This window comes from Hemitrygon akajei, chromosome 4 (genome assembly GCF_048418815.1).
Source record: "Hemitrygon akajei chromosome 4, sHemAka1.3, whole genome shotgun sequence".
NCBI classification, from domain to species: domain Eukaryota; kingdom Metazoa; phylum Chordata; class Chondrichthyes; order Myliobatiformes; family Dasyatidae; genus Hemitrygon; species Hemitrygon akajei.
Genome location: NC_133127.1, coordinates 181,431,442 through 181,455,419, shown reverse-complemented (window position 1 = coordinate 181,455,419; position 23,978 = coordinate 181,431,442). Strand labels below are relative to the sequence as shown.

Genomic DNA, 23,978 nt, shown 5'->3' with positions numbered 1-23,978 from the left:
GTCTCTGGGTAGTATATGGTGACATATACTTAGTGTGATAATAAATTTACTTCAACTTTGAAACTGTTTTGGTTTTGCTTGGCATCTTTAGCCACCAAGTTTAACATATCACATCTGGGCGACACCAATCAATATTTATGCAAGCCGATGACCGCAGGGCAAATTACATTTTCACCAATTGCAACACGCCTGTTCACCTCATGGTCTAGAGACAGGCTAGAAACATTTATGGGAGATGTCAGGGGTATTTGTTTTTCTTTACACGGAGAGAGGCATATACCTGGAACTTACTACCAGGGCTGGTGGTACAGATTGATACAACAGGATGGTTAAAAGACTCTTAGGTTGGTACATCGACATAAAAAAAATGGAGGGTTATGGGATGTATCAGGATCAGAATCAGGTCTAATATCAATGGCATATGTCGTGAAGTTTGTTGTTTTGTGGCCCGAGTACATTGCAATACATTATAATTTTTAAGACTCTCAATTTCTTGGTCTTACTGACGTTGAGTGCAAGGTTGCCATTCCGACACCACTCAACTCATCTCGTGACTGAACGCCGAACTGTCACCATCGGAAATTCTGCCAATGACTGTGGTGTCATGGGGAAATTTATAGATGTCGTTTGAGCTGTGTCTAGCCACACTATCGTGGTGTAGAGAGAGTAGAGCAGTATGGGCTAAGCACGCGCCCTTTGAGGTGCACCACTGTTGATGGTCACCCAGCTAGTTATTTCCAATCCGCACCTGCTGTGGTTTGCTGATGAGGAAGTCAAGGATCCAGTTGCAGAGGGAGGTACGGAAGCACAGATTTTAGGGCTTGTTGATAAGAACCGAGGGTATAATTGTGTTGAACGCTGAGCTGAATCGACAAACTTTCTACAGGGGCACAATTGAGAGCATCCTGACTGGCTGCATCACTGCCTGGTATGGGAACTGTACTTCCCTCAGTCGCAGGACTCTGCAGAGAGTGGTGCGGACAGCCCAGTGCACCTGTAGATGTGAATTTCCCACTATTCAGGACATTTACAAAGACAGGTGTGGATAAAAGGCCCGAAGGATAATCGGGGACCCGAGTCGTCCCAATCACAAACTGCTCCAGCTGCTACCATCCAGGAAACGGTACCACAGCATAAAAGCCGGGAACAACAGGCTCCGGGACAGCTTCTTCCACCAGGCCATCAGACTGATTAATTCATGCTGACACAACTGAATTTCTATGTTATACTGTTGTACATACTATTTATTATAAATTACTATAAATCGCTCATTGCACCTTTAGACAGAGACGTCACGTAAAGATTTTTACTCCTCGTGTTTTTGAAAGATGTCAATTCAGTTCAACAGCCTGGCGTAGATATTGTTATTGCCCAAGTGATCCAAGGCAGAGTGGAGATCCAGGAAGTAAAGGTTAGATTGATAAGTTTATGCAGCTCAGCACAGCATTATTGGCAGAAGGCCAGTACTGTTTGTACTGTTTATGTCCTCCGAGTTCACTGAACGCTGAGCAGCCATCGGGTACTGAATCGTTCTTCATAATCTGAACATGATCTGATCTGGCTTACTATCTTGGCACCGGAATATGTGGTGACGCGCGTGGGCTGCCCCGGCAGATCTTTAGCAACACATGCAAAATGCTTGGAGGAGTAAACAGTCGACTTTTCGGGCCGAGACCCTTCATCACACATTTTTTGTGTGTGTTGTTTTGGATTTCCATCATCTGCAGATTTTCTCCTGTTTGTGAGCACATCTTTAGGTTGTGATGGTTGTTAATACAGAAAACGCTTTTCGCTGTACGTTTCAACGTAAATAAATGAATCTGAGTCTGAATCACGACAAGGCAATCCACATCCCTAATTATAGCCCATCAAATCTCAGTTTCCCTGCTGACACAGCAGAGCCACGAGTGCTTGAGCCGACCACTTAGAGATTTCCAAACTTCCGACGTGGCCTATCACATTACTACATCACTTTCATAAATGACGGCAGTACAGGATCGGTATTCACCCATTTTATCTGCAAGACAAAGGCACAGAAAATGCTGGAGGAACTCAGCAGGCTTCATCTATGGAAATGAATAAGTTCCTCTGGCACTTTGTGTGTGTTAACCAACAGCACAGTTTTGTCCCCGTCTCCCCCCCCCCCCCCCGCCTTCTTTAAGTACTTGGAGGTGTAATACCCACCTATCGTAATCTCATATTGGAACAGTGGTACTTCGCGGTATTTCAAATACACTGGGAATTCACTATTGCTAATCATTATTTAGATTTATGAAATCGATTAGTAAATGCCTCAGACTCGTTTATTATTTCCGAAGAGATTGGTTTATGTAGCAGTCCCGAACGAACCTAGGCTGATGCAAAAGCCTTACAATTTGGACACAATATCACAGTGGATAAGAACAGCTAATCAAAAGATAAACATCTTAATTTACATCTGGAGCAATAAACAATATGCTGTGGAAACTCAGCCGGTCGTGTAGCATGTACCAAGGAAAGGGAATTGTTGACGTCCCTGATATAAAACCAATAGAGGCTTGTTTTTAAACACAAGAGTTTCTGCAGATGCTGGCAACACACACCAAGTGCTGGAGGAACTCAGCAGATCAGGCAGAATCTATATAAGTGAATATACAGTGGACGTTTCAGGCGGAGACCTTCATCACGATCCTGTAACTTCATCAACCAGACCTTAACAGACAATCGGGTGAAAGTCTCCAACACCATTCCAGCAAGCGCGGTTCACCGGAAGTATCAATCCGCCAATCAATTATAAGAGTTCCCTCTGATTCGCCAATCACAGCGCGGCTCACCGGAACCAGAGTTCACCAATCATAGTGAGCTTCATTTGGATTCACCAATCACGGAGCACTACAGGTCTTGGCGATGCCTGGGCTCAGTAGAGTGTCAATGACAGAATGTGCAACGTGAAAAGGGGTAATAAGCGTGAAGGACCAAAGAATGGTTTAAAGGGTCTCAGCCCGAAAAGCCGACTGTACTCTTTCTCCAGAGATGCTACCTGGCCCGTTGAGTTCCTCCAGCATCTTGTGCGTGTTGCTTTGATTTCCAGCATTTGCAGATTTTCTCTTGTTTAAGATAGTATAATCCAATTTCTTTCATTTATAAATGTTCTTTAAAAGGAGACGTCTCTTTGATTAATTACACCACTCTCCATTGGTGATCAAGAATTAACGAATAAAGATACTTGGGACAAGAATTTGACAGGAACTCTGTGTTTCGGCATTTCAGCTTTCTAGTTAGAAAGCCTCCGAATGTCTGCTTCTCTTTCTTTACCTTAGCTCTGCCAGGTGTTTCTGGGAAAATAACATTCACGCATGATGATGTAAATAATGTATAAAGTTGTTTTTCCTTTCTCTTTTGCATTAGTCGATTGGCTTTGTCCCTTTGGTATGAACATTGATTTCTCCTTTCTGGGACTTGAATTTTTCCTTCCCCTTCCCTCTTATGAGGGGTATAGAGAGCAAGCAGGCTTTTTCCACTGAGGTTGGGTGGGACTACAACCAGAGGTTATGGGTTGAGGGAGAAAGGTGAAAAGTTTAAGGGGAACATGAGGGGAAACTTTCACTCAAAGAGCCTCGAGAGTGTAGAATGAGCTGGCAGCACAAGTGTGCATGCGAGTTTGATTTCAACGTTTAAGAGAAGTTTAGATAGGATCATTGATGGTAGAGGTATGGAGGGCTATGGCCCTGGCGCAAGTTAATGGGAGTAGGCAGTTTAAATGGTTCAGCACAGATTAGATAGGCTGACTCCTCCCTACTTCTTCCCTTTCTCCCATAGTTCACTCTCCTATCAGATTGCTCCTTCTCCAGCCTTTTAACTTTCCCACCCACCTGGCTTTGCCTGTCAGCTTCCAGCTCATCATCTTCCCCTTCCTCCCCTCCTTCCCTTGAAGAAAGGTCTCGGCCTGAAAGATCGACTGTTTATTCCTTTCAATAGATGCTGCCTGACCTGCTGAGCTCCTCCAGCATTTTGTGTGTGGATTGCTTTTGGCTGATGACTCTGCTTCATGACGATAATTATTTTTTTAAAAAGCCAAGACTTGCATTTATATAATACCAATCAGGATGCCCTAAAACATTTTGCAGCGTGTGCAGGACTTTGGAATATAAGAAATTATAAACAATTTAAACTGTTAGAGAGGATCTATTAATGTGCCTCTATTACAGAAGGGAGGTCTAATTCATTTAAAGGAATTCCCAAGAACATATTTCAAAACTTAAACAAAAATTTATATTTATGGTTATGTAAAACAGAATGATTTCCAAAAAATGTGGATACACATGTTCTTCTTTGAAGAAATTTCATATAATGTTACAATCTACCACAAAGGGCATAAAAGCTATTGGTTTGACCTTGTGAAATACGTTACCTTTCAACAATTAAGCACTCCATTATATCTGCCCTTCAGCTCTCTATTTTGCATACATTGAATGGGACGTGAATATTCTGACAATAATAGGCTTCCAACTCAGCCAGAGAGTGTAGGAATTGCTTGTACGTGAAATTACACAGCTCTGTGTACAATCGGTTTGTATTTAACAGGCAGGTGCTTAAAATTTCCTGCTTTGTTGGAGGAGAAATGGCAAAGGAAAAGTGCATTAGGCGTTAAATCTGTACAAAGGGGAAACAAAAGTCTTGGAACAGGAATCAGACAATTGGCCTAATTCAACACCATTTCGCTGCATTATCTGGATATCCCCTGATTGCTAAACTATCCAGAAATCTGTCAATTTCTGTGTTGATTAGCTTCCCCATCCTTCCAAAGCAGAGAATTCCAAAAATTTGTCATTTGAGTAAAATATAGTACTGTGCAAAAATTTTAGGTACATATATAGCTAGAGTGCCTAAGACTTTTATTTTGCACAATACTGTAGTATTCTTATGCATTTCACTGCAAAAAAACCCCAAATTTAATAACATGTGAATGATGATAAAGCTGGTTCTGATATGGGTCTCTATTGAGGACTTAGAGTAGGAAGGAGGCAGAGAGAGGGGAATCATGGTTGGGAAAAGGGGAAGGGAGAGGGGAGGGAGTGAGAAGCACCAGAGAGACATTCTTTAATGATCAATAAACCAGTTGTTTTAAATCAAAAGACCTTGCCTGGTGTCTCAGGGCTGGGTGTGTCTGCAGTTGTGCCCATCCCTGCACTCCTTCTCTTGCACTTGTCCAACACCCCTCCAACGGCACTCCACCTTTGCCATTCCCAACGTCCTTTGTTCCTGGCAGGTTTACAAACTCGAACTCCATCCCATGATGACAAATACAGTGCTATGCAAAAATCTTAGGCACAAGATATATATATATAAAAAAGATTTCTGCACAGTATTTATGAAAAACCTGCAAAACAACCTGCTGGATCTCAGGTTCCTTTAATGGTAAAAGATAGAACATCTGATGGCAGATTATTGTCTGAGAAACTAACTTGATATCTCCCTCCACAAATTCTACACAGTTTGTTGGATATTTTTATGTGTTTACAAACTCACTCTCCACTCCATGATAACAAATACAATACTGTGCAAGAGTCCTAGGCATCCCAGCTATATATGTACTATATGTGCCTAAGGCTTTTGTACAGTACTGTAATTTCTCCTTATTTCTTTCCTCAATGGTCTACCCTTTAATTTCATGTTGCCACTGCCTACTCTTTAGTCATTGGCCTGGGGGATATAACCTCTCTGCAATTGATTGGTATCTGCCCTGCCGAGCCCTTAGTACTTTGCCTGATTTTAGAAGATCACTTCCCATTCTTCAAAACAGTACAGAACAGAGGTGTAACCTAGACAATCTCCCTTCACATAACAGACCTCCCGTCACAATGAACAAGCAGGTGGATCTTTGATGGTTTTCCTCTGTGCAAGAATATCCTTTTTCAGGTAACAGAGACTGTGTATGGTCAACATGCCATTTGTCTTCTTTATTGCCTTCTGCATCTACATGTCAGGTTTCAGGGAGTGAGGTAGAATATTGACATAATTTTCAATAACATTTCCTAATCTTTAACTATTTAAAAATATTTAAAGTGAAGGAATACAGTTAAGAAGAAATATTTTATAAGACCACAAGGCGGGGTAGGTCGCAATGCGATTGCAGCAGGACTTAGACAAATTGGAAGAATGGGCAAAAAGTGGCAGATGGAATACAGTGTTGGGAAATGTATGATAATGCACTTTGGTAAAAGGGACAATATCTAAATGGGGGGAAAGTTCAAACATCGGAGGTGCAGAGAGACCTAGGAGTCCTTGTGCAAGACTCTCAGAAGGTTCATTTACAGGTTGAGTCTGTTGTAAAGAAGGCAAATGGAGTATTGCCATTTATTTCAAGGGGAATAGAATATAAAGGCAAGGAGGTAATGCTGAGTCTTTATAAGGCACTAGTCAGGTCACTCTTGGAGTATTGTCAACAGTTTTGGGCCCCATATCTCAAACAGGATGTGTTGTCACTGGAGAGAGTCCAGAGGAGGTTCACGAGGATGATTCTGGGAATGAAAGGATTAACATATAAGGAGTGTTTGGCAGGTTTGGAAATTAGAAGAATGCGGGGGGGATCTCATTGAAATCTACCGAATGTTGAAAGGACTAGATAAGGTGGATGTGGAGAGGATGTTTTCTATGGTGGGCATATCCAGAACAAGAGGTACAGCCTTAAAATTGAGGGGCGACCCTTCAGAACAGAGGTAAGGAGGAAATTTTTTAGCCAGAGAGTAGCAAATCTGTAAATGCTTTGCCACAGACTGTGGTGGAGGCCAAGTCTATGAGGAAATTTAAGGCAGAAGTCGATAGTTTGCTGATTGGTTGAGGCATCAAAGGATATGGCAAGAAGGCAGGTGTATGGGGTTGAGTGGGATCTGGGATCAGCCATGATGGAATAGTGGAGCAGTCTCACCGAGCTGAATGGCCTAATTCTACTCTTATTTCTTATGGTCTAAGATATAGGAGCAGAATAAGGCCATTTGGCCCATCGAGTCAGGTCCATCATTTCATTCAAGATTCGATTACTTACTACCGAAGTATGTATAAATTATACATTCTTGAAATTTATCTGCTTGCAGGCAGCCATAAAGCAAGAAACCTGAACGAACCCAATTAAAAAAATATAGAAAGACCAACACCTAATGTGCAGAGAAAGAGAAAAAAACATAAATTATGCAAAACAATAGAAGTGAGCACATCATGGCTAATCCATGTTCTCATTCAGTCCCAAACTCCTGCCTTCTCCTCTTTTCCCTTCACGCCCTGACTAATCATGAATTGATTAACCTTCTCCTTAAATATACCACAGGTTTATGGTATATGGTGCTTCCACAGCAACCTCTGGCAATGAATTCCATAGATTCACCACCCTCTGGCTCAAGAAATTCTTCCTCATCGCCGTTCTAAAGGGATGTCCCCCTATTCTGAGGCTGTGTCCTCTGGTCCTAGACTCCCCCACCACAGGAAACATCCTCTGCACATCCATTCTATTGTGATCCTGCGACGTTCGATAGATTTTGATGAGGTCTCCACACATTACTTATAAATTCCTATGAATACAGGCCCTGGGCCATTAAATGCTCTTCATATGGCAAGCCATTCAATCTGGGAATCTTTTTCGTGAACCTCCTTTGAACCCACTCCAGTTTCAGCACATTCTTTCCAAGATAAGGGGCCCAAAACTGCCCACAATACTCCAAGTGAGGCCTCACCAATGCTTTATAAAGTTTCAACATTACTTCCTTGCTTTTATATTCTAGTCCTCTTGAAATGAATGCTAACATTGCATTTGCCATCCTCACCACAGACTCAACCTGCAACTTAACCTTTAGGGAATCCTGCACGAGGGCCTTAGCACCTCAGATTTTAATTTTTTTTCCATTCAGAAAATAATCTATCCTTTCATTTCTTCTACCAAAGTGCATGACCATACACTTCCTGACACTGTATCCAACTGCCACTTGAAGACTGGAGAAACATTGTAATTTTCCATTCCTCCAAAACCTTGCCAGAATCTAGTGATCATTACTAATGCCTCCAGAATCTCTTCAGCCACCTCCTTCACCCTCATCCAGCTGACTTACCTACCTTCAGACTTTTCAGATTCCTAAGAACCTTCTCCCGAGTAGTGGCAAATTAACATACTTCTGCCCCCCGGGCATACTGCTAGTGAAGATTGATGCAAAATATATGTCCAGTTCATCTGCTATTTCCTTGTCCCTCATTAATACCTCTACAACATCATTTTCCAGTGGTCCAATAAGCATTCTCGCCTCTCTTTTACACTTTATATTTCTGAAGAAATTTTTGGTGCTCTCTTTAATATTATTGCCTATCTTACTTTCATATTCCATCTTTTCCTTCTTAATATTTTTGGTTACGTTCTCTTAGTTTTTAAAAGTTTCCCAACCCTCTAATTTCTGACTAATGTTTGCTTTGTTATATGCCGTCTCTTTGTCTTTCATGTTGGCTTTGACTTCTCGTTAGCCATGGTTGTGCCATCATGCCTTTAGAATACCTCTGACCCTATGTCACCTCTTTCTAATGATTTGATTTCATTTTTTACCAACAGAGCCATGCCACCCCCTCTGCATTCCCGCCTGTCCTTAATGTCCTTGGACATTAAGCTCCCAGATATAATCTTCTTTCAGCCATGATTCAGTGATGCCTACATCATACATGCCAATCTGTAACTGTGCCACAAGTTAATTTACCTTATTCCATATACTGCATGCATTCAACTATAACACCTCCAGTCCTGTATTCATCCTTTTCAATTTTGTCTGCCTTTTACATTGCAATTCATCTTGTTAACTGCAATTTTGTCCTATCAGCAGCTTCTCCTTTCTAGGAGCCTCACTGCATTCTGTCTCTGTTTGCAAACCAGCTGCCTCATCCTCAGCACTTTCACTCCCATTCCCATTCCCCTGCCAAGTTAGTTTAAACCCTCCTGAACAGCTCTAGCAAACCCACCTACAAGGATGTTGGTCCCCCTTGAATTCAGGTGTAACCCATCCCTTTTGTACAAGCGATACCTTCCCCTGAAGAGACCCCAGTGGTCCAGAAATCTGAACCCCTGCCCTCTACACCAGTTCCTCAGCCACGTGTTCACTTGCCAAATCATCCTATTAGGAGAATCTCATAATTATTTATGTTCACCACGATTGACCTGAGTTTTTTTAAATTCCAGATTTCTTTTAGTTGATTACTTGAATTTCAGTTCCTCAGAAGCTGTCGTGCTTTTCAGATTCTGCTGGCTCATGGAGAGTGGAAGTAATAAATAACTATTAACAAACACATTTCACCAATAAAAAGTCCTGTTTTGTCTAAGTGGCAAACAATTATATTTCTACATTCAACCAATGAAAGAATAGGATGTTGTATAAGATGCATATCAGGATGAAAGTGAAAAATAAGATTGATAATTTTACATGCAGGGGTACAAAGCAGGATACAACACCATGAAGAGTACAGAGGTTTAGGAAGCCTATTTGTGTGATTCCTACACAAAACCTAATTTTCTTAGAGGAACTATCTGTTTTACTTGCAATTCAGCTGGTGCAGTAATTGCAAAAGAAATCTAATCTTTCATTGGTAGGTTTAAGAACTTGTACATTGAAAGAGGTGGTTTGTATTTTTTAAAATTTTACTGAGGTGAGAGTTTTATTATATAAACTTAAGATTAAAATTGTATCTATTTTAAATGTGAGGATATTTATTGATATTGCATGTTTTTATTGCATGTATTTATTGATATTGATGTTTTTTTTAAAAGCATACTTAAATATTGAGTTAGTGTATATATCTTCCAGTAAGTCAAAAAATTCTATTGAGTCTCTGGAACTCTCATTTACCCCAAAAGGAACAAGAGATTCTCTTGCCATTTTCCTTATTCCTACATCCCTTTGACTAGTTTCCATGCTCCCATATTTTCCCAACTTGTTCCCTCATTGAGACTTAAATCAATTTTTTAAAAAATCAAGTTACAATTATAGAATAATTTCCACCTTTCAGCTTTTGCTTATGTAAGGAAGTAGGGCGTTTGAGATTAATGAAATGAATACAAGTAGCAAAAGGGCAGCATGGTGGTGTAGTACACACCAGTGATCAAGGTTCAATTCCTGCTGCTTTCTGGAAGAAATTCCTACTTTCTCCGTGTGACTGTGTGAGTTTCCACTGGGTGCTCCAGTTTCCTTCCACCTTCCAAAGACATATAGGCTAGGGTTAGTAAGTTGTGGGTATGATGCATTGGTGCCAGAAGCATGGTGATGCCTAGGGTCTAAACCCAGCACATGCTTAGACTGTGTTGGCCATTGATGTAAACAATGCATTTCACTGCATCTTTCAACATACAAAGAAAATATACAAGAATTTTGCGGGGTCTGGACGACCTGCATCATAAGGACAGATTGAATAGGTTCGGACTTCATTCCTTGAGATGTAAAAGGTTGAGAGGAGATTTGATCAAAGTATACAAGATTATGAGGGGTCTAGAGAGGGTAAGTGCAAGCAGGCTTTTTCATCAGACGTTGGGTGGGACTACAACCAGAGGTCATGGGTTAAGAGCAAAAGGTAAAAAGTTTAATGGGAACATGAAGGGAAACTTGTTCACTCTGAGGGTTGTGAGAGTGTGGAACGGGCTGCCAGCACAAGTGGTGCATGCGATCTTGATTTCAACGTTTAAGGCACTTGGATGGTAGGGGTACAGAGGGCGATGGTACCAGTGTGGGTGGAGGGGAGTAGGCAGTTGAAATGGTTTGGTATGGATGAGAGGGGCAGAAGAGCCTCTGCTGTACTTTCTGATGGCTCTCTGTAACAAAAGAAGCTAATACGGTAATAATAATAAAACAAACAGTAGGTGGATTAATTCATTAATGTGGACTCATTTCATAATATGTTACCTATTATAACATAAAATTGGCCTCCCTTTGTACTCCAGAGATTTGTCTATTTATTTATAGATTGATTGAGATACAGCATGGAATAGGCCCTTCTGGCCACACTGCCCAGCTTAACCCCATGGTCTTAACCCCACGGGACAATTTACAATGACCAATTAACCTACCAACTGCAACGTCTTTGGATGGTGGGAGGAAACCTGAGCACCTGGAGGAAACCCATGGGGAAAACATACACACTCCTTATAGGAAGTGGTGGGAGTTGAACCCAGATCGCCAGTACTGTAAAGCATTGTGCTAATCACGACGTTAACATGCCACCTTGTTGATAATTGAGTGCAAGGATTGACACTTGTTCAATTACAGTTTTAATAATTGCAAGATACCATCCTAATTCTGTAAAATGAATAAAATATAAAAGTTTAAGAGACCCAATGTATTAATAGTGCTTGGGACATGAGTAATTTCAGTATTAATTTTCCTCAGTTTATCTGAAATTTTCTTCTGTGAGTTTCAAAAATAGCTTCAGTTGGGTATTTTAGGAAATTTCCATCTTTGCAACTGTAACAGTGATTAGTTCCAAAGTAACCTTTGTTAAATTATTTACCAGTGGTGAATTCCAACCATCAACCAAAGTTCAAAATGAATTTATTGTCAAAGTACATGAATTTACTATCAAAAATACAACCCTGAGATTCATTTTCTTACAGGCGTATTCAGTAGTAAATCCAAAATAAAATAATAATCAATGAAGGACCGCACCACCTTGGCATTTAACCAGTGTTCAAAAGACATCAGACTGTGTAATTACAAAAAAAGTAATAAATAAGCAATAAATATTGAGAACATGAGATGAGGAGTCCTTGAAAGTGAGTCCATAGCTTGTGGGAACATTTCAGTGATGGGGCAATGGAAGTTGGGTGAAGTTATTCCTTTTAATTCAGGAGTCTGATGGTTGAGGGGTAATAACTATTCCTGAATCTGGTGGCATGAGTCCTGAGGTTCCTGTACCACCTTCTTGATTGTAGCAGCGAGAAGAGAACATAAGCTGGGTGGTGGGGGTCCTGATGATGGGTGGTGATATCCTGTGACAACGCCCCATGTAGATGTGCTCGATGGTGGGGAGTGCTTTATCCATGATGGACTGGGCCATTTTCCATTCATGCTGAGGAGCAGGATAGACTTACTATTGAGTGAAGTCTCAGAAAGCAGACATGTTTTTATGGTGTCTTTACTCAGTTATCAGATTCTATACCCTTTGCATGTTCTGCCTACCTGCTTCCTCAACACAACACAAGGTAAAGGGGTAAGTAGCATTGAGAAAGCAGGGAATCTGCAGAGGGACCTGGACAGGTTGAAAGAATGTGCAAAAAAGTAGCAGATGGAATACAACATAGGGAAGTGTAAGGTCATGTACTTTTTCTAAGTTCAAAGTTCATTTATTATTAAAGTACAAATATGTCACCATACACAATCCTGAGATTCATTTCCCATGGCTGAAGAAATAAAAGCATTGACCATTTTCTGAACAGAAAAAGAATTCATAAATCAGAGGTGCAAAGAGAGCTGGGAGTCCTTGTTCAGAAGCATCGGACAAAACCCATACAGTCATAGGAAGAACGTTAAAACTCCTTATAGATGGTGGTAGGTGGAAATCCTGTAGTCACTGACTTTTTTGCCTCTTTTTTGTTATCAATAATTATCTGTAGAGTACATCGAAGTCTAAAAATGAGAAAATCACTCAGTTAAGAAGACAACATTTATTATAGACACCTTGTTGGGTTCAAATTTTTGCTCCATTTGGCTGAAAAAAATTACAAGTCAATGACTCCGAACTGCCTTGGAACAGGGAATAAAAGGCAAATACAAAGCTCAAAGTAAATCACTTTTCAAAGTACACACATGTCATCATATACTACCCTGAGATTCATTGTCTTACAGCCATTCACAGCAGAACAAAGAGATACAATAGGATCAATGAAAAACTGCACACAAAGACTGACAAGCAAGCAAAGTGCAAAAGAAGATAATCTGTGCAAATAAAATAAACAAATAATAAATTAACAAGTAAAAAAATAATAGACAGACAGACATACTTTATTGATCCCGAGGGAAACTGAGTTTCGTTACAGTTGCACCAACCAAGAATAGCGTAGAAATATAGCAATATAAAACCATAAATAATTAAATAATATTAAGTAAATTATGCCAAGTGGAAATAAGTCCAGGACCAGCCTATTGGCTCAGGTTGTCTGACACTCCGAAGGAGGAGTTGTAAAGTTTGATGGCCACAGGCAGAAATGACTTCCTATGACACTCAGTGTTACATCTCGGTGGAATGAGTCTCTGGCTGAACGTACTCCTGTGCCTAACCAGTACATTCTGGAGTGGATCGGAGACATTGTCCAAGATGGCATGCAACTTGGACAGCATCCTCTTTTCAGACACCACCGTCAGAGAGTCCAGTTCCACCCCCACAACATCACTGGCCTTACGAATGAGTTTGTTGATTCTGTTGGTGTCTGCTACCCTCAGCCTGCTGCCCCAGCACACAACAGCAAACATGATAGCATTGGCCACCACAGACTCGTAGAACATCCTCAGCATATGAAGAACATGTGTTGTAGGGTCCTTGAAAGTGAGTCTCTATGTTCAGTGATCAATGTAGTGGTGAGTGAAATTGTCCACACTGGTAATAACTGTACCTGAAACTGATGGCGTGGGACTTGAGGCTCATGTATCTCTTTCTCAATGGCAGCAGCTAGAAGAGAGCAAGGCCAGACTCTCTCAGAGCAATTACAAATCATAAAATAAAATCAATAGTGCTGGGGCAATATCTTCCATGCCTACTACACTTAAACTCTGGGACATCCCAGTGTTATAGAGTCATAGAAAAGAACAGCACAGAACCATGCCCTTTGGCTCATCTAGTCCATGCCGAATGATTTAAACTGCCAACTCCCATTGGGCTGCACCGGGACTATAGCCCTCTATACACCTACCATTCATGTACTTATCCAAACTTCTGTTAAACTTTCAAATCAAGTTGCACGGATCACTTGTGCTGCAGCTCGTTCCACACTCTCACAACCCTCTGAGTGAAGAAGTTTCCCTTCATGTTCCCCTTAAACTTTTCACCTTTCACCCTTAACCCCTTGACCTCTGATTGTAACCCAGCCAACCACAGTGGTAAAAGCCTGCTTGCATTCACCCTATCTATACCTCTTGTAATTTTGTATACTTCTATCAAACCTCCTCTCAATCTTCTACGTTCCAATGAATAAAGTCCTAACCTATTCAATCTTTCCTTAAAACTCAAGTCCTCGAGACCTGGCAACACTTGTATAAATTTTCTGTGTACTCTTTCAACCTTATTTACATCTTTCGGTAGGTGACTAAAACCACACAGAATACTTCAAATTAGACCTTTCCAATATCTTATACAACTTCAACATAACATCCCATTTCCTATATTCAATATTTTGATTTATGAAGGCCAATGTGGCAAAAGCTTTCTTTATGACTCTATCTACAGTGCCCGTGACTCCACTTTCAATGAACTATGGATCTCTATTCCCAGATCCCTTTGTTCTTCCCTTTGATCTATCTTTCACTGTGTAAAACCTACCCTGGTTGGTCTAACAAAGTGTAAAACCTTGCATTTGTCTGCATTAAATTCAATCTGCCATTTTTCAGCCCATTTTTCCAGCTGATGCAGATCCCATGATAGCCTTCCTCGCTGTCCACTACACCCCCTAGTCTTGGTGTCAAATTTGTTGATCCAGTTAACCACATTATCATCCAAGTTATTGATGTAGATGACAAACAGCAAAAGACCTAGTACCGATCCCTGCAGCACACCACTAGTCATGTATAGGCCTCCAGTCAGAGAGGCAACCATCTACTACCACTCTTTGGCTTCTCCAAAAAAAACCCAATGTATAATCCACTTTACTACATCATCATGAATGCCAAACCACTGAACCTTCTTGACCAACCTCCCAAGCGAGACCTTGTCAAAACCTCGCTGAAGTCCATGTAGGCAACATCCTTTGCCTTGTCTTCATCCACTTACCTGGTAACTTCCTCGAAAAACTCTATAAGACTGGTTAGACATTACTACCACTCATGAAGCCATGCTGACTATCTCTAATCAATCCATATCTATCTAGATACTTATACATCCAGTTCCTTATAATATCTTCTAATAACTTTCCAACAATTGACGTCAGGCTCACCGGCCTTTAATTTCCTGATTTATTTTTGGACCTTTATTAAACAGTGGAACATTAGCTATCCTCCAATCCTCTACTACCTCTCCTGTCTCTAAGAATGATTCCTTCTAGGTCCTGGGCAGTTTCTGAACTTGTCTCTTGTAGGGTCCAAGAGAACATTTTGTCAGGCTCTAGGGATTTATTCACCCCAATTTGCATCAGGATAGCAAACACCTCCTCTTCTAGAATGCGTACAGGGTCCATGTAGTTGATGCCACTCTCCCTCACTTCTATAGACTCTGTGTCCATCTGTTGAGTAAATACTGATGCAAAAAATTATTTGAGATCTTCCCTATCTGTTTTGGCTCTGCACATGGATTACCATTCTGGTCTTACAGGAGACCAATTTTGTCCATTGCAATCCTTTTGCTCAACATATCAGTAGAATCCCTTCAGATTCTCCTTCACCTTGTCTGCTAGAGCAACTTCACACCTTCTTTTAGCCTTCCTGATTTCTTTCCTAAGTGTCTCTTGCATTTCTTATGCTCCATTAGCACCTCATTTGTTCCTATTTGCCTATACCTGCTATGCACCTCCTTTTTTCTCTTAACTAGGGCTTCAATATCTCTCAAAAACCAAGGTTACCTACAATTGTTATCTTTACCTTTTATTCTGACAGAAACGTGCAAGCTTTGTACTCTCAACATTTCACTTGAAATTTCACTTTGAAAGCCTCCCACTTACTAAATACACTTTTGCCGGAAAACAGCCAGTCCCAATCCACATTTGCCAGATTATTTCTGATACCATCAAAATTGGTCTTTCTCCAATTTAGAAACTCAACCCACAGACCAGACCTATCTTTTTCCATATTCACTTTGAAACTAATGGCATTGTGGTCACTAGATGCAAAGTGTTCCCCTGCACAAATTTCTGTCACCTGCCCTGTCCCATTCCCTAATGGTAGATCCAGTATTGCACACTCTCTTGTTTGGACTTCTACGTACTGATTAGGGAAATTTTCCTGAACACATTTGACAAACTCTCTCCCATCTAGTCCTTTTACAGTATGGGATTCCCAGTCAATGACATTAGCAAGAAGAGAGCATGTCCTGGGTGGTGGGTCCCTGATGATGGACGCTGCTTTCCTGAGGCAGCGTTTCGTGTAGTTGTGATCAATGGTGGGGTGGGCTGTATCCTCTACTTTTTGTAGGATTTTCCATTCAAGGGCATTAGTGTCAACATACCAGGCTGTGATGCAGCCAGTCAATATACTCTCCACCACATATCTATAGAAGTTCATCAAAGTTTTAGATGTCATGCTGAAACTTTGCAACCTCCACAGGAAGTAGACATATGTACTTCGGTAATAATCTTATTTTGAAATTTGAACTTTTGTATCTGCCTTTTGCTACCACCCCTGTCAGCACATTGCAGGCATCCACCATTCTCTGTGTAAAAAAAATTGCCCTGCACACTCCCTTGAACATGCTTCTTCTCACCTTAAATGTATGCCTCTCTGGTATTAGACATTTCCATCTGAGGAGAAAGATACTAGCTGTCCACTTTGTCTATGTCGCTCATAATGTTATAAACATCTTACGGGTCTCCCTTCAGCCTCTGCCACTCCAGAAAAAAACAACCCAAGTTTGTCCAACCTATCCTTATAGCATGTCCTCTAATCCAGGCAGCATCATGGATAACCTCTTCTGCACCCTCTCCACAGCCTCCCTATAAATGGTGACAGGAATTGAAAGTAAATTGATGAGAACCAGAGTGCCAGAACAATCAGTGGAGAGCCTCAGGACTCACACCACTCGGTTCAGTAACAGCTACTACCCCTCACCCATCAAGTTCTTGAACCAAACGGGATAACTTCACTCATCTTCACTTGCCCCATCATTGAAATGTTCCCACAACCAATGGACTCACTTTCAAGGCTCACATCAGGTTCTCAGTATTTATTCCTTATTAATATATCACTGTCATTTCTTTCCTTTTTGTAATTGCAGTTTGTTGTCTTTTGCACATTGGTTGAACTCCGAAGTTGGTGTGGATTTTCATTGATCCTGTTGTCGTTATTATTCTATGGATTTATTGAGTAGTCTGTAAGAAACTGAATCTGAAGGTTATATATGGTGATATATAAGTATTTTGACAATACTTTTGAACTTTGAACCATAACTACGTTAAAATAGCCATTGTGTAGGCAGAAGGGAGTCATTTGGTTAGGCATTTAATTACTAGTTTACTTAATCGAGCACTGCACCATGGACCCAGGGGCCTGTTCCTGTGATGTTCTCTGTTAAAATATTTTTTTTCAAATGAGTTTTGATGAATGACTTTGAAGCTGAAAAATTTATTCTGTTTAAATCTCCACAGTTGCTCCCGAAACCTCTTATTTCCTATTTTTAATTTCAGGTTCTAGTGTCTAAAATGTGTTTAAAACGAGTAGCAAACTCCGATTCACAACTACTAAACTCTGGGACAAAAAAGAAATGTTGCCATTAACCAGCGGGTTGGATAGCATCAATGGAGAGCTGGAAAAAGTTAAAAAACGAGCGTTTAAGTTGCAGAGGAGGACCGAAGAACAAAGGGTTTCAGGACTGTTGATAGCACAGCGGGTAGCGATTTGCCCTCGAATTAATAATTACATCAGCAAGAGGCAAATACCATTTGGGACCTTTGCAAGACTGTGCAAAAGTTTAAAATCCGCCCAATCACAGGAGATTGCAAAATACAGTAAACACTGCGATAAAGATAGTACATATTAGGTTAATAAATATTAAATCAGGACAAGCATTTCCTTTTTAAGTGCGAGGCGGGGTTTGTGCTAAATGGTTTCTTCTGGTTGCATTCCCCGCCCCTTCTTTCCGCTCCTACGCAGTTTTGACAGCGTCTGAATCCCAGAGGTTATACACACGCAGACAGAAACCGGCTCGGGAAGCGATGGAGCTCGCAGGGTGCAGTCGGCGCGAGTGTGGGGGTCGGGTCCTCGGCAGGACGAAGCCGCTGCTCGTTGTCCTCTGGCTGCTGGGCGTCCTGGCGTGGCGATGCGGGGCGGACAGCGCCATGGAGGAGATCGCCACCGAGAAGGAGGCGGAAGAAAGCCACCGGCAGGACAGCGCTAATCTGCTGCTGTTCATCTTGCTGCTTACGCTCACCATCCTCACTATATGGCTGTTCAAACACCGCCGCTTTCGTTTCCTCCATGAGACTGGCTTGGCAATGATATATGGTAAGGACACCAAATAATTAATCATTCTAACAGCCTGAGCATTTGTAACATGGCCCCATTGTGGTCGTATAGATATTGCAACTATCGTATGGTATCGCAAAAAATTAAATTTCTGATGTATCTATTTGGTCGCTGCTTTTAACGTCATTGTTGCCATTTTAATCTATTTTTGTGCGCGAAATTGACAAACTGACAGTCTAAACCCTAACCTTGGCTGAGGGTTTTGTGCTGCATGCTTTCCTGGGCTCTGATTGGCCGATTTGGTCCCGGCTGGCGCTCTGATTGGTCAGCCGGCGAGCGTCAATCATCCGCGCGTGCCTCGCCGGGTCCACGTTCCTTGTTGGGTTGCCCGACTGCTGCATCATAATTGCCCAAAGCGACCGAAAATCTCTGTTTATTCATACAGCGCTTTCTAGAAAACAAATTGATGTCATGTAGGATTGCCGCCTTACTTAATTCGTTGCTTTGTCACACTTAATTGCATCTGTTAATGTTTGCATGCTGAAAGGTGCAACGCAAGTCATGGCGGATTTAAAACACCCGAACTTGGTGTTGTGATTCCCGTATATTGTCGTCACTTGTGAAATACAACGTTACTTTTGGTTGATTGAATGAGATCAACCCCCTTCTCCCCCTAAAAAAAACCTACTGATCCTTGCAATCCGAACTGCAAAACAGAAAGTGCTGGAAAAAATCAGAAGATCATCTGCTCAATGTTTCCAGCAATTTCTATTTTGAACGTTTTATACTAGTTGCATTGACATGAATGCTATTCTGTCTGAAAGGGGGAAGTGATGGTATTATGTTGGAAAATTAGACTGGATAAGCAGCTCTGAGTTAATGCGTGAAAAATTTCTGGTCTTGCAGCATTTTGGAGCAAAGCCGAGTGAGTAGGAATTGCAAGATGTATATCCCGTTTCTGTCCCTGCAGTTGATGACATACAGTACAGAAGAATCCCCAGTGTCGAAGGGGAGACCTTTCAAGCAGATCTCCTCGGGAGGGGACTAGATTAGTGCAATTGGTTCAGTGAACTATAGACTGGGGATCTAGAGCTTGATCTTGGAGGCTAACGGAGTGTATTTGTCTGAGATGCTTTTTAATTTCAGGTGACAGGTTAAACCAAAATCTTTTAGGCTTATTAAAGTATCACTGAAATATTTAATCACATCCATAAAAAAAATTCATAGAAATTATAAGACATAGAAGTAGAACTAGACCATTCAGCCCATCGAGACGCTTCCACCATGATCCCTGTTTCATGACCAGTGTGCCTTCTCATTCTGTGCCACGAAACAAAGCAGATGGACTGAGATGGAATAGCTGTAATGAATTACAATTTTTTTTTGGAATTCATTGCTAATATGGGAACTGCTTTAATCTTTAAATGTATTGTGGCACTCTCTAGTTATGAGTATTTTGTTTCGATTGTGATGAATGCTTCTGATTTGCTGCCTCTGGTCCCTGCCATGTCTCAAATCCTGATTGCATCAGCTGGAGAAGAGAGAGAGTAGATCTGTTGATCTATTGATCACTGATCTATTGCCTTGGTTGTTGGTGGAGATCATTGGGGGCAACATGTGAACACAAGCCTGATGGATATTCATAAGAAACCAGTTGGTAAAGCCAAAGGAAAATTTGGGAGAATGAGTTTGAGTGAGCTTAGATTTGGATAAAACGAGGCACTGATGGGTTCACTTCTCTAGCAGATCGAGATTGGGTTATTACTTCGAAAGTCGCAGCAAGTGATGAGCTCAAGGTTAAAGATGAGCTTTATTTGTTTTTTGCACATTGAGATGATACAGTGAATCTATGCCCAACACTGTCTGAGATGTGCTGGGGCAATCTGCAAGTGTTGCCATGTTTCCGATGCCAACAGAGCTCGCCCACGACTTACTAACCTGTACGTCATTGGGAGGAAACCGGAGCACCTGGAGGAAATCCACACGGTCACTGGGAGAATGTACAAGTTCCTCACAGACAGCAGCTGTTAGAAGTTGGGTTGCTGGAGCTGTTAAGCTCTACACTAATAGAAGCATTTAAAGTAAATGGCAGGCTTGATGAGTGTTGATAGCCTTGTATCCTAGTCTTTGATCTAGATGGTATCTGCCAGTGCATGTTTTTAAAAAGCTGTATGTTATTAAACACTGGCAAACTAACCTCTTTCTGTAGCACAAAAATTCTAGGGTTCCATTCTTTGAGGTTATTGTGGTCATATCTTTAAATGTGTATTTGATGTACAGTGATTAATTTGCACAGAATGTGAGTTAAGATGCATATATATTTGGAACAAGAAAAATTGGGCCACAGGCCAGCTTGGTATTTCTGTCTCACTAAAAGTTACACGATGTAATCTCAAAGGATGTGTCGGAGTGTGCAACTGCATAACAGGTGCATGTGATGTACCTCTGCAGCAAATACAGTAGTCTGAGTAGTTACTCAGCTTTGTACCATTTGACTAGAACTGATTTATTATCATTATACCACAATTTCTATTGATTTTTAAAAAGAAGTAATTAATTTCTTTTACACTTACATGTCATCTTATCTTCCCTTGGAGTGCATTGTTTTTAGTTTTATCTTTATAGTCATTTGAAGTCATTTATAGTCAAAAACAGGAGTAGGTAAGTTATTATTATAATCTGTCCCTTGTATTATTATTATTATAACCTGTCATCAACTTCCTGAGCTCTCTCTGTCTCTCACTGCACTTTGAGTCGGCTACGAAATAATGCCATGTTGAGGGAATAGAAGTTAGCTGAGTGTACATTGATCCAATAAGTTCCTATTTTCTTTCTTCCAGGAAAGATCGGAGAGGTATTTCTATATAAATAGAGAACTATTACTATGGCATAACACACATGAAGTTGGAGGTGGTAGTATGCTTCTTTTAAAAAGCATGAGTAATTTTTGGCAACTAATTTCAAGCGGTCCAACATTCTCAGGAAGTGTTTTGTTCAAACCTTTAATGTTTCTATATAAGGGTTTTGACAATACTCCTTTTCTAGATGTATTTAAAAATTGGAATGAGTCTTTGCAAATTTGTACTATTCTCCATACTTCAAATGGTAGCTTTAAGGGACAGGTTACTGAGCTAACAAGTTAGAAATATGTGTGTTTGAGTTTTTTTTGAAATTGTTTTTAATATTGATTTGGATCAAATAGAGGCAAGTGCAGAAGAAAGGAATGTTGTATTTAAAAATGAATAGCTTTCTGTTGACATGTTGGAGATGAAATTTGTTTGGTTTTAAAGATAAAAGGATAGCCTTATTTGTCATGTACATTGAAACATTCAGTGAAATGTGCCATTTTTGGTGTCTGGCCAACACAGTCCAAGGATTATGCTGGGGACACCCACAAGTATCATCAGGCTTCCAACGCCAATGTAGCATGCCTACAACTCATTAATCCTAACCCTAGTTGATCTTCCTGTGGTCTGCTACTGATTGGCTTCAACAGTTTCCTGTGTAACTAACTGACCCACTGAAAACTCTTTTTGGTATTAGAGCAAAAGTTGACGTGATTCAGCAAAGCACTCTGGTGTAACTTGTACGATTTTAACAAATCTCTCAGTTTATTGCATTGCTCCCTTTCCTCTTGTTAAGAAATTCCTTCATTTAACCACCCATTTCCTCTGGCAAGGAGTCGGGGTCATGGAGCTTAGAGCACTTTAGTACAAAAACATGCCCTTTGGCTCATCTAGTCCATACTGGACTGTTATTCTACCTAGTTCCATTGACCCAGGCCTGGATTCCTTCCATCTATGTACTAATCCAAACTTCTCAAATGCTGCAATTGAACCAACATCCACAAGTTCCTCTGGCAGCTCGCTGCACATTTGCACCACCCTCTGAGTGAAGTGGTTCCCCCTAAACGTTCACCTTTCACCCATAAGCTTTGACCCCTAGTTCAACTCTCATTCAGTCTGAGGGGAAGAAGTGTGTATGCATTCACCCTATCTATACTCTTCATTATCTTCAGTACATTTATAAGATCTCCCCTCATTCTCCTACACACCAGGGAATAAAGTGCATACCTAAAAGCTTCTTTAGGTATGCGAATAGCAAAAAAATAGTTAAGACCAAAATTGGGCCATTGAAGATTGAAACGGGTGAATTTATTATGGGGAACAAGGAAATGGCAGACGAGTTGAACAGGTACTTTGGATCTGTCTTCACCAGGGAAGACACAAACAATCTCCCCGATGTAATAGTGGTCAAAGGAACTTGGGTAAAGGATGAACTGAAGGAAATTTATATTAGGTAAGAAACGGTGTTGGATAGACTGTTCAGTCTGAAGGCTGATAAGTCCCCGGGACCTGATGTGTCTGCATCCCAGGGTACTTAAAGAGGTGGCTCTAGAAATCGTGGACACATTGGTAATCATTTTCCAATGTTCTATAGATTCAGGAACAGTTCCTGCTGATTGGAGGGTGGCTAATGTTGTTCCACTTTTCAAGAAAGGAGGGAGAGAGAAAACGGGGAATTATAGACCGGTTAGCCTGACATCAGTGGTGGGAAAGATGCTGGAGTCAATTATAAAAGAGGAAATTACGACACATTTGGATAGCAGTAGAAGGATCAGTCCGAGTCAGCATGGATTTATGAAGGAAAAATCATGCTTGACTAATCTTCTGGAGTTTTTTGAGGATGTAACTATGAAAATGGACAAGGGAGATCCAGTGGATGTAGTGTACCTGGACTTCCAGAAAGCTTTTGATAAAGTCCCACATAGGAGATTAGTGGGTAAAATTAGGGCACATGGTATTGGGGGCAAAATACTGACATGGATTGAAAATTGGCTGGCTGACAGGAAACAGAGTAGTGATTAACGGGTCCCTTTCGGAATGGCAGGCTGTGACTAGTGGGGTACCGCAAGGTTCGGTGCTGGGACCGCAGCTGTTTACAACATACATTAATGATTTAGACGAAGGGATTAAAAGTAACATTAGCAAATTTGCTGATGACACAAAGCTGGGTGGCAGTGTGAAATGTCAGGAGGATGTTATGAGAATGCAGGGTGACTTGGACAGGTTGGGTGAGTAGGCAAATGTATGGCAGATGCAGTTTAATGTGGATAAATGTGAGGTTTGGTGGCAAGAACAGGAAGGCTCCAACGGTTGTGCACGAATTGACTGAACTCTGATAAGTTTTGGCACCTTTTCTTTCTTTCACATATATATTGTAACGCTATTAATTACCTAGTTCTAGTAAGATTTATGAAGTGTGTTCTGTAACCGTACATGGTGTACGGTGTGATATTGTGTGTGTGTGAGTTTGTACCAGTGTGCATTTCACACAATCCATGTATTGGATCCATGTATACAGGAGACACAGTTTGGTGGGTGGATGGATTTTCCCCTACACATACACCAGCCGATCGTGTGAGTGTTACACAAACTATACTCTGGTATTGCTAGCTGCCGAGAAAGAAGTGAATGTGGAATTTGGCATAGGCCTTGATATCTTCCTATTCTTCCTGGATATTCTGCCAAATTTCTAGTGAACCGTGAACTTGTTCAGCAAATTATGCAAGAGCCAGGGGTAAATTATTCCGGATGAACAGTCTCAGCCTGAAACATGGACTCTTTGTTCCTTTCCATAGATGCTGCCTGACCTGCTGAGTTCCTCCAGCAT

At 41.0% G+C, this 23,978-nt stretch overlaps 1 protein-coding gene across 2 annotated transcripts in view; it reads left to right on the top strand.

The window, feature by feature from the left end:
• Window positions 1–17,978: 17,978 nt before the first annotated feature.
• slc9a7 (solute carrier family 9 member 7) overlaps window positions 17,979–23,978 on the top strand; it is a 157,045-nt gene continuing 151,045 nt past the window's right edge. For both annotated transcript variants that reach the window (XM_073044147.1, XM_073044145.1), the window contains exon 1: window positions 17,979–18,344. In XM_073044147.1, the coding sequence (XP_072900248.1) occupies window positions 18,056–18,344 (289 nt within the window). In that variant the 5' untranslated portion in view covers window positions 17,979–18,055. The remainder of the gene's footprint in view (window positions 18,345–23,978) is intronic.